Here is a 17,338-nt window from a genome sequence, read left to right on the forward strand (position 1 = left end):
TCCTATGTGTCTGCTCCTCTGGCAACCAAAAGCATAGGCTGCTTCCACCCATCTGCCGGTAGACTTGACCCTCCTGCTGTTAAAACCTGACTATACTTCTGCCAAGGTAGAAACCTGCAACACGAGAGGGCCGCCTAAGGGCCAAGGCAGACTTGCTTAGTCTTTATTTCTTCATTTGGAAATTAAGGGAGATAATGCTACCCTCACAGCATGCTAAAGGTTATAACTGTAGAAGCTTCCAGTACAGGCCCTTGTGGTGGATGTGGTGCTGCTCAGATCCCTCTTCAGTGAAGTACTTGATGTCCCAGCCTTCAGCTATCAGTCCCAAAGATTACCTTGGTTGCAGAGCCAGATTACTCAAGGTTACTACAGCCTTCCTAGGGCAACCCACAGGAGGGACTAATTGATAAGTTAGTGTAAAGGCCTGTTATAGTGCATCCCAGTTTCAGAGTTCTGGAACTCTCTGTGAAGTGAGTTGAGGCTATTAGTGGTTCCCTGTCTCAGCTGGGCCTCTCCTTTTGCACAGTCCTGCGTCCCTTCCTTCCCTTCCACAGGTACTGACCCCGAGGCCTCCTTAATAAACACCTTGTATAGAAAACTCCATCTCATATGTGCCTCTGCCATCTGGCCTCTGGCCTCTTCGTTGAATCTAGAAGTAGGGGGAATAGAGTTGCATAAGGAGAGTGGTAGGAAGAGTCCTAGAGGAAATGTGCTCCACAGTGTAGCCTGGTAGCAGTCCTGCTCCCACATTGTTCAACCTCTTGTCTTATCTCTGGCCGAGAGACAAATCCTGTATGTTTTCATCTGCTTTTTGGTGCCAAACATCATATAAAAAGATAACATATTTCTTGATGAGGTTTAAATAGGTGACTACATATAATTTTGCAAACAGGGTTGGAAGAGTCATTCCAGAACATCTGACCTGAGAATTGTGTGTATATTGGTTGGTTGGTTCCGGGGCTCTCAAGAAGGAATGGATAAAGACTCTGGCTTGCTGATCAGAGGCACCTGTAGCTTGCTCTCTCACTCTCTACCCTTCTGACAGTGTCAGCCCACATACCAGGGAATAGTCACAGCAGAGTTCATTCTATCCTCAGTTGCCCATAGCTGTTGTCTGATTTCATTGTGGCCCTCCTTCATGTTTGCTTACTGAGAGGAAAGTAGTTCTCCTGACTTGGGCAGATGCAAAACTGATGACAATGTCTGGCAGTGAAAACACATGTAAGCCTGAGGTTTTAAAACCCAGCCATACCTACTGAGCTGAGTGTTTCTGAAAAATTTTAGAACCAAAATCAAAAGGTAGGATTTTCAGTATCTTGGGCTGAAGATGACAAATGACAGACTTGTGCCTCATGCCCTGAACACTCCTTTAAGTCACAGAGAATCTGTGCTTCAAAAGACTGTCTAATAGAGCATTGAAAGATCCATTTAGAAATTGGGTATATGTTTATGTGACTCCAAAAATAAGAGAGGTGCTAAAGTCCTTTAAGAAATGCAGAGAATTTCTATCATAGATTAAAATTAGCCCTCCTCATCATATAACATGAAACAAAAATAAAGGCCCAAATCCCTTCCCTCAAAATTCACCTGTCTTAGCCCAATAACTTGTTACTTTTGCTTCTGCCCTCCCAGTCATTGTTCACATACAAACATGTCACATAACTGCAAGCAGTACATGTAGGTTTTGTACCTCCTTTCTTTACTCATATAACATGGATCATTTTTTAAGCTATAAAGTCTTCAGCATTACTTTTATTAGCTGCATAATGTTTCACATTTTTCTAGACTAGAAATTCAGTAAATGTGGAAGTACAATCATCCTATACTTGTTGAAAAAAAATTGTAGCACTGAATTTCAAGAATCAGTGGATGAGGTAAGTTTAGATTAGAATCATAGAAGACACCTATTTTCCTCTGGGGGTGGGAATCACTTTTTGCTCTGACTGGATAGAATGGTAAAGATGTGTTGAGTCAATATTTGTTGAGTTCAGGAAGATGATGTAAGTTTTTGTTAAGCAGATACAGTCTTTCTGTGTAGCAACGTTCTGGGGGTGACGCTCCAGGTGAGTGAGAGAAGGGAAGGCAAAAGCCCGTGAGAGTTGGTGTGCCATATATGTGTGTATATATACATGCTTCAAAAACCTATAACCTAGAGAAGATCCTTTCATGGTAAAATGGCCCCCTACCCATTTCCCCACTGATGGGATCCACAGGACCACAGGATATAATCTGAGGGAAATAAATTAGGGCTGTCAGGTAGAGGAGGAAAGCGTTTTACAAACAGGAGCAGAATGGGGGACTTTGCCTATGATATGAGGTGCAGAGGGATGGATTATAAATGGGCAACAGCTTGAAACATGCATTAGCACATAGCCATTCCAAACAGTTCTGGATGTTTTTCAACTCTGCCATGTGGAATTTTATCAACTGAAGATTTATTTAGGTGTAAAAGCATACTTAAAAATATACAAGTCTGAAGATTATGGACTTTTCTGGGATTAACGCTAACCTAGGGAAAAGGAGACCTCACTTCTGGGAACCAGACCACATGTTGTTATGGTTGTTACTATATAGTTAAGTTACAGAGCGGATAGATACCTTTTTAGAGGTTAGCATGTGACTCATGCTGCCAGTAAAGCATTCTTTAGATCATAAAATGTGATCTAGGTTCCAAATAGTTGTCTTAACTAATAAACTATTGCAACATGAGATACAGAAGTTAGGGACTCTGTTTTGTAAACTGTTAAAGTTTCTGGAATCTAGATTACCCTGATGGCAAATTTGGTTATCTCTAAACACTTGTTTCCGTATGTTGTAGGTTAGCCAATGTATGCACACCTCACACAGTGCCTTCCTTACCTGCCCTGCTTTGGCATTCTCACAGACAAACGCTTCATAGAATCTGGGGAACTCTGGAGCATTGTCATTCACATCTAAGACTTTGATTGTGACAGAAACACTTCCAACCTGGGAGGGATTGTCTAGAGAAAGCACAAGGAAAACCAAAAGTGAGGTTCGACAGTGCAGGAAGAGCAGCTCTTTGCACTGCATTGCTCCTTGTCAGTCTGTTTTTAATGGAACGGATAAAATACACGGAAATGGTAACATGAATATAGAATGTGTTTACTGCCTATTAAGAGGGTGGAGAGAAGATAAGAATCTTGGATCCCAATGGGATGTGTTTTGGAGGGTGTGCACATGATCAGATGTAAGAGGGGAAGGGTGAAACTTGAGCAGGAGCAAGTGTTATGGAATGAATCATAAAACGATTTTGAATCTCTCATGTGGCTCAAACTCAGTTTCTGAAATTAAAGGCATGTTTATTCTGTATTCTGTACTTTAAACCAGCCTATTTCTAATCTGATGCATACTGTGTGGCATGGCTTTGGCTTTATTTCTGTGATATATCCATTTCTTTGAGTTATATTTGAAAAGATTTCAAGTTATCCACTGCAATACAGATAACACTGCATGTCTGTTTCTGCTTAGGAATTAAGAGGATATTGGATATTACAGGATCAAACACATATCAAATCCATATCACTGTCTGGAGCAGGGGAAGACACCATAGTCACTTGGGGAAATGTGTCTTTTTTGGTATCTGTCTTTTGCTTGGCACTGCCACTCACAAACAGTTTTACAGCCCTACCAGTGCCCTTCCTGAATGTGCTTTCAGTTTTGGTATCATCCCAAAAAGACAAAATAGAAATTTCAAGATATATAAATTACCCTTAGTAAATAGTTTTACTAAGTCCCAGAATGTCTTGTTCCCTGGTTTATTTTTTTTCACCTTTCCCGTTAACTTTAATCATTATTAACTTATTCCAACTGTGACCTTATTAGGCCATAATGAAAATGATCTTCTGGTTCATTTTTTCTTCCTCTTTTTCTCACAAGTATCTATGCTGTACTGTGATTTTCCCTGAAATAATTCTGTTCCTTGGTTACCAGAAAGTGCCAACACAATTAAAATTTTTATCTCATAACGGTGGTGCTTGTTCATAGAGGGAATAATGGAAATGCCAGAGAAACAAAATAAATATGATCCACAATTATACCACCAGAAAGAACCATTATATGTCTTATCATGGGACATTTAGGTAATTCCTATTTTTTTCCTGTGTTCTTAAATAACACTGCAGTGGATATTTTGGTAACTAAATCTTCATTGATACCTATGATTATTTCCTTAAGTTAATTACTAGAAGTAGAATTCTTGGGGAAAAAAGTATGGATACTTTGGGAAATTTTAATTGCCAAATTGTGCCCCTGAATTACTGTACCTTGTTATGTCTCTACCAATTGATTGGGGGACTGCCTTTTCCCTGAACCTTTGCCATCTCTAGTTATTATGAAAAAAAAAAATCAGAGCAAAACTTAATGAAGTAGTATATAATCTAATTTTTGTTAAGTCAATAGAAGGTATATAATCTAGTTTTTATTAATATTCCATTGCACTTGTAAGTTTACTATGTTAGTAAATCTGCCTTTTATTCTGAGATGTCTCAGATTCTTGTATGTGTGAATATATATGTGTGTGTGTGTGTATGTAATAAGGGTGCTATGTTATAAATGTTTCCTTTCATCTAATAATAACATTTTATACTATTTGCACATTTCCAGTTTTATTAAAGGTTGAAGCCTCTTAGATTTCCCAGAAACCATCCCTTTCCATCATAAAAAGTCTAGCTGCTTGGATTAAGAATGCTATCTTTTACTGGTTTTGCATGTTTGTTTTCATATCTTGCACAGGACTAGGTATACACAAGATGCTCAGTAAGTGTTTGAGCTGAAAGTTTTCACTTACTTGCATAAATTATGATTTCCATTTCTTCCCCTAGATCATGTAATTCTTGACCTCACAAGTTCTAGAAACTTCTATTTTCTACAAGACTTACATATTTTGTCATTATATGGGGACTAATTCATTGTGTTACTTACTCATTTCCATAGCAAGGACAGTGATATTATGCCATGAAAATTCTTCCCGGTCAAGGGGTCTTGCTGTCATCAGGGCACCTGTTGTAATGTCAACATAGAAGAATCTTCCAGGGTCACTGCTTCTGTCAATTGAATATCTGCAAAAAACATAGCTTAAATACATCATTTGCATTTGGATAAACATATACACCTTATCACCTGAAAGAATTGAGTGCCATACCATTTGAAAACGTGACTCTGTAAGTTCTGAGTTACGGACACTTGGAAGACTACATTTACTGTTTAATTATATTTAAAAATGAAAATGAAGAAGAAAATACTATTGCTGCTTCAATGTTCTCATTCTTAAGTGAAATTAAACAGAGTTCCAAAAGCGTTAGTGCAGTTTTAAGCTTTTTAAAGGCCGATTTATGATATTTAAAGCTTCAAAATGCCTGAAGGGCTTTTGGGATAATCTGAATATCTACCACTATATATCTTTTTTCAAAAGGAATTTTATTCAAATGAGTTCTCAAATGCTAAATTGGACTTGGAAAAGGTGTTTTTTAGTGTCATCTGTTGGAAAAGAAAGGTTAGCTTCAGGCCCTTTGTAATAGGGGAAAAAAAAGAGGACCAGCCTCTGGCAAATACAATAAGGGTATTTACTAGCTGGAGGGGCCTTATCTGTGGAATGCTTTTAGCAGGATGAGCCTGATCTGTCTAATGTGCTTATTGTAAGTAAACCTGGAGTTTATGAATTTATGGGGCACAGCTTGCTGGAATGTGTCATGAAAGATATGAAATTAATGGGGTATAAAAAGAAATTGTTCCATGAGCAAAACGACCCTTTCTGTTTAGGCAGTGTACTTTGTACACTTCTTTTATCTTTCATATTCAGTCTGGATCAGTGCACATTCTTATGTGGGAAAAGAAGGATATATTATAGACACCTGCATTTGACAGTTTTAGATCTTCCCAAGGAAAGAATGTTTGGCCCATAACTTTCTGTTTGTATATCTTTTGAGTCATGAGTAAAGTTGGTATTATGTGAGATCTATAATTCCTTTTGAACTGGATTTGGCAGTTTGACCCTTTGTATTATTCCATATCTGTCTTATCTGGTCTCTATCTTATCTGGTCCCTATCTTGGGAGATTCAGTAAGTATGGAAGGAGGCTCAGGTACTTGTATGTCTAAAATTCTCCATAGCAGATTATGATATATAGCTATGATTAATAAGGAAATGGATAAAGAAGCTGAGGCTTAGAAAAGTTAAGTGACTTTCACACAATTATACAACTAATAATTTGTAGTGATAAGATGGAAAACCATATGTAATTCCATATATGTATGTGGTTATATATATAGTTATGACTGGTTATAACTATGTGTTCTTCCAAATTGTTTGAATTGAATTGGGAAATATATTTGGTTTAAAATGCCATTTTGAAGTTGCTATTAGTTACAGTCTGTATCTTAAAGTTGTTGAAACTGGAAAACTGCCCTTTTGGTGGGAGAAAACATTTTTAGTCTAGTGCATTGTTTTTTAAACTGCAGGTTTGTGGGTCATGACTAGTATTTAAAGAAAATGAAATAGAATAGAACATATGCATGACAGATTATCAAATGCAGTAAGATCAATATTGATGGTTAAACTTCTGTTTCAAATACATATATAAAGTATATACATGTATATATAGTTGGGTAAAATATTTTGTTTCAAATATATATATATATTATATATAATATGTATATATATTATTTTCCTATAGTGATTTAGACTGATTGTTTAAGAGATGTAAGAATTAAAGGGAAAGTTGACCACTAAGCAGTAGGGAAGTTGAAATCATATCACTTATGACTGTCTAAGAGTTAGGAAATGAAAGGAAGCAGTTAACCCCTCTCTGCTTGTGACCCTGTTTAAGGAACAAATGCTTACTGAATGCCAGGCACTGTTCTTCACACTTTATATAGTTTCACTCATTTACCCCTCACCATATCCTGTAGGGTTGGTACTATTATCCTCATTTTACATGTGAGAAAACTGAGGCATAGAAGGTTAAGTGAATTGCCCAGGGTCATAGATCTGGGAATCAAGCGTTGGCAGTCCTGCTTTAGGATCCTTCTCCTAACCACTATTCTCTGTTGCCTTACTGATGTGTGGAATGTGTGAGATTCTTTAAGGGGAAAAAATAACAACAGCAGATTTATGTGTTCTTAAAGGCAGATTAAGCAACGATAACAAAGAGTTTAAGTAAACTTTAAAGAACAAATACATTCCTACAAAGTTCATTTAAAATTAACTGGAGCACTATTGTTTTTCCAGGTATAGTTAATGATTTCATTTTGAAGTTTACTGGCTGTTTTAAGAGTTGAATTTTCTTATAGGAAAAAAATCCTGGTTGGATCATGACAATCTCTTCTTTTAACCCCCCCAAACATGAGAAAAACCCAGCCGTTTGGCCCACGGAGCCTTAGCCCATGAAGCTGCTTTAACCCAACGGCAGCTCTCCAAATTGTAGGCATAAAGCCCAGGGGAGAGACAGCCTGTGATGAACCAGCTTTCACACTCAACCCTGCAACTCCTCAGCAGATGTCACAGATGGTTTGGGGAATGGAGTGATAGAAAGACCCAACTGACAAAACCCATGATATTCCTGCCTGGCAACACACTGCAAGGAACACTGCTAGCTATCTCTGAGAAGCCTTTCTCATCAAGTGGCATCCCTTTCAGATTTCCCAAATGGGGTCTGAATTGAGGAAATAATAGCATTCATCACTCTGAATGGGATGCCAGGCCAATTTTCAGGAGGCAGGAAAACAAATTAAAGGTGTAGATGCAGATGGAAAATGAGGGCTCTGGGACACACTAGTGAATTATGTAGGTTGTTTTCCTTTCTTTCACTGTAATATTCTTACCTACTATGAACAGAATAGACATAACACGTTCAAAACTGCTGTAAGTGAACAATAGCTGGTGTTTGTTGGGTTTCCTGCTTCTTCACTTGTTCTCTGAATTTGGAAGTGATTTGGAGGTAGGGTATCATGCACAGGTTGGCTAAATTCACATATACTCTAAGATGGCACTGGAGGGCAGGCTGTTTCCACACTGTAGAAGTCTGTTTCAGTTGCCAAATGGTTCAGTGTCTTGCTTGCCAGAAATTCCTTGGGAACTTATTAAAAATTAAGGAGATGCAAGCATTGCATTTTTCATGTATGTTTAACTAAACCTAGAAACTTAGTTTTGGGATTTACAAGTAAATGATAGCTAGTTCCTATGCCTGAATATACCATAATCTTTCTAGGAAAGTCCTAATAACCTTTACAAATGTTAAATGGACTTTTAGCTATAACATTTTAACTTCGGACAATATGTTGATTTTTTGTTCTGATTTGATATGTAATTTCCTTTTGGGAATATAAATCTCATTTATTATTTGTAACAAAAATGCAGATGATGAATTAGATAGCCAAGGCACATATAACATACACAAATTATTTAAAAGAAAATAAATTTTATATGAAAATAGGAATGAAATGAGCAAATTGGGGAACGATAACAGGAAAGCAATTTCTAAAAAAGCTTAGTAATTGATAACCAGAGATTTAACTTTTAAAAGTGCTTTTCCATCTGATAGTTGAAGATCCCTGATGTTCTACTTGCTGTCCATGGACTGTTGCTTGTTGGTATGGGACCAAAACAGAGAGTCAGGAATATGAATTCTGCACGTTTGCAACAGAAATAAAAGGGAGGAATTACCACCAGTTCTGATTTAACTGGAATTCTGCTTTGCTCCCTGTGCTTTAGCCCTTGTCTTGTTATGGCCAGCCCTGTGGCTGCTGTCTTTTTTTGGCCAGTTTCTCTCTCAGGATGTAGTCTTGCCCCTGGAACAAGCCTAGTGGTCCCTGCCTTCTGCCTCCTGCCTGCTCACTCTTGGGTCCTTCAGACTGGGATCTCTTGGCACGGCCAGGCACTGTATTATGGGCCTTGCTGATCCTAACTGCTGTGCCAGTCAGCTGATGGTTTTCAATTGGGCTATCTTCTGAAGCAGTGTTTTCTTTTGGTCAGACAGGATTCTCCTCATTTTGCTTCATGTCAGTAGTAGATCTAGACCTGCTGGCATTTTTCTTTCATTCCTAGATATGTCCTGAGATAGTGACCTTTGTCCTGAGTACTCCACATGCACTCTAGTTGTGTGTGTGCGCGCGCACATGTGTGTGTGTTTCTTTCTTGATTCTGTTCAGGCTTTTTTGCTCATTTGTCATTCAGTGGTGTGACTTCTAACATGCTCATATTTCCAGGACTTACCACATAGGAGTCCAGAGCCTGAATCTGGACAAAAGATGTAGAAATATCCATGTGGTTACTGAGTATTTTAGAATTGGATCTGATTTTTCTCAAACTTGCAATTGCTTTATTTCAAACCGTTTTGCCATAAAATTTTATTCTCCAAAGTTTTCCCCATAGTAACTCTTATATAAATAAATTATTTGATCAGAACCTATGTATTTTTTAGTTTCTGAAAATATAAATTTACAATAGAATCTGCTTCATTTTTGTAGTTGTTGCTTGGGGGATAATATGGTTTCTTCCCATCCTGCTTTACATTTTAGAAGCTGGAGGTTGAAATATCGTTCCTGTAAAGTTGTTATAATTTACAATGGAAAGATTATTTGCCTTCTTAAAATCAAATATTAAAATTCAAACAAAATCATTTTAGGCATTTAATGCCTGAAAATGCAAAATGTTTACTGGCCGGTTAGAGGATGAAGGTTTTCTCCTAGGACAGATATTCTCTGGAGAGAACCGTCCTTGTTAAACTGCAAAAGTACATATTCACTAAATGCAAAATAGCACTAGGCTAGGGAAGTAGCCAGCTGACAGTAAAAGCATTTGATAAATTGGGGTATGTTTAAGATGTGTTATCTTTACTAAAGCCCCAGATTCATTTAACTGTGGCTTTCAATAATTAATGTGACAGATGGCCTCAAACAGCCTTGAATCCTGATCATTTGTTTCAAGCTTCAGAGGCTTGGCAGTTGCTCTGCAAGGTTGTGGTGTCAACCTGTCCACCAGCTGTTTGCACTTGGGTCCCAGAGTTGATGGGAAATGGCCTTGGCTGTAAGGCATTTCTCCTCATTCTCTTGTGGGGGAGGTAAATTTAAGTTCAAAACATGCCTTGGAGAGACAAGTATGCGGGGTTGCAATACAGAACCCTATCTGGCCAGCACACGACATCGAAGCCATTGACAGTAGGAGTAGTTTATATATATCTTTTCTTTTTATAATATTTGGTCATCTTATCTTTTGTCCATTTTTTTGAAGTAAAAAGCGTTTTTCTTTTTCAACATCATAGAAGTGTAAAGAATGTACAATGTACAATCATCAATTTTATTGACCATTAAGGTAAAACAATTTTTAATGTTTTGACATCTGTATAGTATGTCTATACTTTATCTAAAGCCGTGGTTCTCAACTGGGAGTAATTTTATCCTGCTAGTCCCCTAAGAATATTTGTCAATGTCTGGAAACATTGTAGGTGGTCACTACTCAGAGGGTGCTATTGGCATTTACTGGGTAGAGGTCAGAGATGCTGTAAAAAATTCTACATAGGACAGACCCCTCCCCCCCAAACAAGTAATTATCCAGCTAAAATATCAATATTACCACAATTGAGAACTTAAGTATCTGTGTTTAGCTGAACCAACTAAAAGCAAGTTGCAGACATAATGGTACCTCATTTTTAAATAATATGGCGAGACTGTGCTGATTAAAGAGAAAGAACTGAAAGAGAAAATCTCCAGAAATGGAATGGGAAAGAAGCATCAAAGAATAGGGAAAGAAGAAAAGTACTTTACTAGAAAAGTAAAATTACATACAAGGGAAAGGAAGATTCCAGGATTTAAGGTAAAAGATGAAATCTGTTGAAAGACCTGATTGAGTTGTTGGTCACATCTGGGTCCTTGGCAGAAATGATCTGTATGGTGGTTCCAATTGCCACATCCTCAGGTACCTCCACAAAATAAAAGCCAGGCTCAAATACTGGTGGCTCATCCACATCTTCCACACTGATGTGCACCGTTGTTGTATCCTGAAATGGACCCAGATTCAAAAACCGCATCTCTAGGTGAGGGTTGGCACCCTCCACTTTTAAGGTGTAGCTTTTCTTGCTTTCAAAACTCAGGGGCTGAAAAGTAATAATAGGAAAAATGATTAATCACTAGCATTATATGTCAAAGTTCCAAAGGATGGTTAATAGTGATGGGTGACTGAAAGATTCCCAAATTCATTAGAATGACAGAAAAGAGGTAAAGGGAAAAGAAGGCAAGTTTTTCCTTTTTCCATGGCTGTTTGCCTTAATATCAGTGTGAACACTTTAGGTCATGAAGATGTTAGAGACTTCAGTGAGACTTACGGAACCACTTTGATGATTAAGCTGTTGTACTTGGGCAAACTTGACTTTACCTTGACTACTCTTTTATCAGCATGGTCTTTCATTGGGTCTTGGGAACCCTTTCGGTCCAGCAGCCTCTTTACCTGGGACTGCCTCAGTTTTAAAACAATTTCTTGTGTCCTGGGAACCCCTCTAGCCCCAGGCAAACCATGGTGTTTGATCACCTTATCTTCAGTGACACTTGAACATTTGAAAAGATGTCATACAATTAAGATCAAGTTCCAGAATATCCATGAAACTAGGGCCTGTGATTTTCTATTTCTTTCTTTAAAAACATTCTTCCCAAATACAAAACCAATACTGATACTTTGCAAGAAACTGTGATAAAGCAATTTACAAGGATTCCTAGTGTCAATATCTGTGCATATTTGGGTTTATCACAAATTATTGCTTTTAAAAAACTAATTCAGTGCCTCATTTTATAGTTGAAAGAAACTGAGGCCTGTTGAGCTCAGGGGACTTGAGTAATGGCTACATAGTGTCAAAGTAGGAATGCTGGCCTAGTTTTTGTTTGTTTGTTTGTTTATTTGTTTTCCACATGGACAGGCACTGGGAATTGAACCTGGGTCTCCGGCATCGCAGGTGAAAATTCTTCCTTCTGAGCCACCGTGGCTTGCCCTGGCCTGGGTTTTTTAATACTTCATCCAGGGCTCTTTCCCAAGACTTTAGCTTTGTCTGGTAAAGTATAAAATATAAGATATTTTATGTCAATCATAAAATATGATTTGAGGGGATGCTTCCTTTTTTTGATTCATTTTTACCTTTAGAATATTTTATTTGAAAATAAATATAGCACTTCAGGGCAGAAAGTAAATTTAAAATTCTTTTTCTTAAGAATAATACATTTTTTTTTTATGCTGACAAAATGTTTAAATGTTTTAATCAACAGTTACCTCCAAACATCAATAATCTGTAAAAAAATAGTCTTGGAAATTAAGTCCACTGAAATAATTGCAATGGATAGCATAGCAGTTATACTTAAGCTTAAAAGTCACATGTCAACATATTGATGACAAAATTTCCCAGCCAAATATTCATTTGCTCTATTTTTCCATAAAATATGCTGACTGTCAGCACATTTCATGTGAGAAAGATGTGCCTATTTAAGCAACTGCTTTGATTTTGATAACTATCAGTAGGATTTGCTCTAACTAAATTTGTTATTTTTTTTCAAGAGAGGAGGAAAAAGGCTTTGAAAGATAAATAAGTTATCTAAGGTTGCACTAGTTAGTAAGTAGTAAAGCCACCATTCAAATCCAGCTTCATCTGACTCCTAAAACATTTGCTCTTAAATCTTGAGCTCTGCTGTCTCTAAGAAGCAGCTTGCCTTGTTGATGTTACTGTCCTTCAAGAATGGAGCAACTGGTTTTGTTGTGTGCACTGGTAGGGAGAGCAGGGTCTCCTCCACATAGAATATGAAAATGAGATTTGTCTTTGATGGTTCCTTTATGCATGAGGTGCAGACAGTGTTCAGTGTCCCAGCTCCTTGTTTCATGGGTTATCAGTCATTTGCATTCAAACTCAGCAGCCTATTTCCTCCCTAGTTCTCAGTCAAAAGGCAGTGTTTTCTTAAATAGAAATCTTCAATTCAGATTACAGTATCTTTGAAGGAATAATTTGATCAGTTTATTTCATTTAATACTTGCTCTCTAAATGTAATCGTCTATCTTTCCTGTGAAGTTTATCATATTCTCTTGAAATTCTTTCTTTCAGTATGGGTAAACCGAAGTGGACCCAGTTATTTATGTTAGGTTTGAATGAGACAAGATTTGTTTTTCCTGTGATATTAAGTCATTTTTCCAGTTAGGTATGAATTTTTAATTTGTTTTAAAAATTAGGGTGTAATTTACATACATTAAAATTCATCCTTTTTTAGTGTAAAGTTCTACAGGTTTTGATAAATGTATGCAGTCATGTCTACCATCATAATCAAAACACAGAACAGTTCTGTCTACCCCAAAATCTCCCCCTGCCCCATGTCCTTTTGTAGTCAAACCCTCCTTCACACCTAACCACTGCTCTATTTTCTGTCTCTGTTGCAAGGATGTCATATAAATGTAATCATACAGTATATAGTGTTTTGCGTCTGACATTTTTCACTTAGCATAATGCATTTGTGATTCATCCATTTTGTTGTGTGAGTGAGGAGTTTGTTCCTTTTTATTGCTGAGTAGTGTTCCATTTTGTATAGATGTGCCATAGTTTGTTTATCGATTCTCCACTAAGGGGACATTGCGTGGGGTTCCAAATTCGACCATTATGAATCAAGTTGCTACAGACATTGGCACACAGGTTTTGTGTGAACATAGGTTTTCATTTCATTTAGGTAAATATCTAGCAGCGGAATTGCAGGATTGCATGGTGTGGATATGCTTTACTTTATAAATGCGTGTACCATTGTGCATTCCCTGAAGCAATCTATGCATGTTCTAATTGTTCCATGCCCTTGTCAGCACTTGGTTTTATCAGCTTATCTTTAGTTTAGCCTTCCTGGTATATGAACGTGATAGCTCATTGTGGTTTTTATTTATATTTCTCTAATGTTTAATGATGTTGAGCATCTTTATGCCACATTGAACAGTATATATCCTGGATTTAAGTCATTTACCAGATATATGTGGTTTACAAATATTTTCTTACAACCTGTGATTTGTCTTTTCATTTTCTTAACAAGGTCCTCAGAAGAGCAGAAACTCTTAATTTCTATGAATTCTTATCACTTTTTCTTTCATGGATCAGGATTTTGGTGTTGTTTCTAAAAAATGTTTGCCTAAAATCAAAGTCACAATGATTTTCTCCTATCTTTCCTTCTAGAAATTTTGATTGTTATAATTTTTGCATTTAGGTATATGACCTATTTTGGTGAAGTATAAATTAGGGTTTGTTTTTGCACATGGATATTCAGTTGTTCCAGCGTCATGTGTTAAAAGACTAGGGTATGTTTTTAATTATTGTTCAAATTACTTATTAAAGAAAATTTTAAATAATTTTAAAGTACTTAAGATTATTGCCTCCCTCATCTCCACTGTTAAAATTAAGAGAAAACATTGCCCCAAATACCTAAGAATGGTTTTCTCTCTTGAATAGTTTTATATTCATTTTTTCTAACGTCACATAATTGGTTGCATTTTAATGATAGTAAATCAAGGAGCAGTTAGGTCTGAGAACCCATGTTCCAAATTCTAGCACAGAAAAATGAAAAAATTGGTATATGCTTGAAAATTGAATCATGGATATTATGGCACAAAATAGTAATACAAGTCTTCTAAGCAGAATTAATTATTCCCTCCTCTGTTCTCATAGCGCTTCATCATACTTCCATTAGGAGGCTCACCAGGAGATGAAATGTAGCTGTCATGAACTGTGCAAGCCAAACTTAAAGTTGTTCATGTTGTTGAACTTAGTTGAGTTCTGCACAGTGTTGGTACTGCATGTGTGGAACTTCCTTGCCTCTCAGCAAATATTCAGAAAGATTGTGATTATGCCATTATGATATGGCATTGAAACCAAAGTTGCTGGATAGGTAGAATATCATGGAAGCAAAAGCAGGGAGTAAGTCTGATATTGATGAAGCAAATATGTCTAAGTATGTCTACAAGAGCTCTTTCAATAACTGTAAACTAAGAAATAAGAAAGCATTGTATCATTTAAATTATTAACAAGAGTTTAGTTTTCTAAGTGGTACATTGATGTATTTTATAATTCATAGTATCTTAGATTTGATGAAATAAAAAATTTTTGTTCTTGTGACCTGCCTCAGAAGAGACTGGACTCTGAACAATTGAGTTTTGTATGCTGGAAGATGGAAGACATGTTGAAGACTGGAAAATGGCATAACATCATGTTCATTATATAATAATATTTTGAAAATTAAATGTCTCAAGCTATATTTCTAACATATAAGTTAAGAGAATGAAAATCAATTACTTAAAAGCCCCAAAAGACTTAAGGTACAGTGGAGTAATTGGTGCATTTTTAGGAAGACCCAATTCTATCAATTCAGCTTGATTTCTTTTTTGAAAAAGTACATGTTTTTGAAAAAGTGCATGTTTTTCAAACAAATAATAGGTCTTAGAGAAATAAATCAAAAGCAGAACTTTTGTTTTTTATATGATGTTATTAGTGACAAACTAGGAAGATGGGTATGGGTATGGCATCTGAGTGACTGTTGTTCTAAAGTATAGACTGAGCAGCCAGTCGATAATGTCTGAAATATTTATGACATGTGACTTGTCCATCTACTCCACTTATTGATCTCTTTCTTAATTCCATTTTATGACACCTCATAAATTCAGAACAGGATTCAAAATGACCTTGGCAAAATTGATATATATTTTGATTAAATGTGGAAATAATAAAATAGTGTTCTGTTTTATGAAGTTTGATCTCTTTTCTCTAGGTAAGAACCTAGGAGAAAAAACATTTAAGATTCCTTTCAGATACAGAATTGTAGTAGTTAATTTGTTTAAATGAATGGATTATAATAAGGTAACCTATATTGTGATAATTTTACATAAATTAACATATTTTATTTGTTATTTAGAATTATCTAAGAATATTATTTTAAGATGTGAAATAAGATTTAAAATATATTGATAATCTCAGAAGCTCTTTTTATGGTTGTTGAATTCTTTAAAGATAATTTTTACATTAAACAATAATTATCCAGCATGTCAGAGATTTACCCTCGTTAACTTGAGGCATGCTGCATAGTAGGGGCATGTTCTTAATCCCATGTCATAGACTAGATTGGTGATATTATTTTCTTTCATAGACCTAGCATGCATTATTAATTATGAAAGGATGAAAAATAACGTAAGACACAACACATATTTGAAAAAATAGCAGTTTTTAAATTTTATTTGGAAGTTAATCTCAGCATTTTGCACCGTTTTGGGGTCAGTATGTGCTGATTTTGAAGATATCTGGTAGGTAGAATGCTGGATACATTTGTTCTTTTGCTTTATTTGATTCTACCTTAAATAGAGGACAAATGTGTGCTCTTTCCTTTTCCCCTTGTAAAGCAGCGTTAATTCAGCTCTAGGAAACAGCATAAAGTTATTATAAACACACGTTAACTTGTGTCACTCTCTGAGTTATGACTGTGTTGCTTTTGTCAAGGTCATTATGTTCCCAGAGTTCATGTTTTCTTTTCAGTGTTGTTATTTAACCTTCAGTAGCATTTGTCATAGGTGATCACTCCTTTCTCTTAGAAACACTTTCTTCATGTCTTCCAGGAAACCACACTCTCTCCTGCCTCTTATCCCTCCTTCTTAGTCTTCTTCCTTTTCCTTGCTCCTCTCCATGACCTGTTAATGTTGGGGTGCCTCATGACTCATTTCATTGTCCTCTTCTCTATCTGTACTCACTTCCTTGGAATCTCATCTAATATTATTTGTTTTAAGAACCATTTATATGCTATGACTCCCAAATTTGTATTTCCAACCCGGAACTCTTCTCCAGACTCCAGATTTCCATATCCTGCTGTCACTACATGAGACATTAAAAATGTAATATGTCCAGAATGGAATCCCAATATTTGCTGCCTCCTGTCAGTCACCTGCTCTTCTTGCAGATTTTCCTATCTCAGTTAATGGCAACTCCGTTCTTGCTGCTTAGTTGACTCCTCTCTCTCATATTCTTACCTAATCTTCCAGGAAATGCTGTGGCTCTACTTTCAAAACATATCCAATTTCTGATAACTTCTCACTCCTTCCATTCCACTACCCTTATCTAAGCCACCATCGTTTCTTACATGGCTATTGTAATAGCATACAGCTGGTCTTTTTTTTTTTTTTTTCCATTGGTATCAGTTTCCTAGGGCTGCCGTACCAAAGTATTACAAATTGAGTGGCTTAAAACAACAGACATATATTCTCTCATGTTTTTAGAGGGTGGAAGTCTGGAATCAAGGTGTCGGTAGGGTCATGCTCCTTCTGAAGTCTCTCAGGAAGACTTCCATGC

General features: G+C 36.5%; 1 protein-coding gene and 1 long non-coding RNA gene across 7 annotated transcripts in view; one reads left to right on the top strand and one right to left on the bottom strand.

Annotated features, from left to right (window-relative positions):
- CDH20 (cadherin 20) overlaps positions 1–17,338 on the bottom strand; it is a 252,220-nt gene that overhangs the window by 12,648 nt on the left and 222,234 nt on the right. For 2 of the 3 annotated variants that reach the window (XM_077135322.1, XM_077135324.1), the window contains 3 exons: positions 10,854–11,107; positions 4,942–5,078; positions 2,860–2,981 (listed from right to left, as the gene is read on the bottom strand). In XM_077135322.1, the coding sequence (XP_076991437.1) occupies positions 2,860–2,981; positions 4,942–5,078; positions 10,854–11,107 (513 nt within the window). The remainder of the gene's footprint in view (positions 1–2,859; positions 2,982–4,941; positions 5,079–10,853; positions 11,108–17,338) is intronic. The other variant, XM_077135323.1, reaches the window with a different exon arrangement.
- LOC143662000 (uncharacterized) overlaps positions 1–17,338 on the top strand; it is a 168,645-nt gene that overhangs the window by 11,966 nt on the left and 139,341 nt on the right. The gene's annotated exons all lie outside the window — the stretch shown is intronic.

This window comes from Tamandua tetradactyla, chromosome 18 (genome assembly GCF_023851605.1).
Source record: "Tamandua tetradactyla isolate mTamTet1 chromosome 18, mTamTet1.pri, whole genome shotgun sequence".
Classification (NCBI taxonomy): Eukaryota; Metazoa; Chordata; class Mammalia; order Pilosa; family Myrmecophagidae; genus Tamandua; species Tamandua tetradactyla.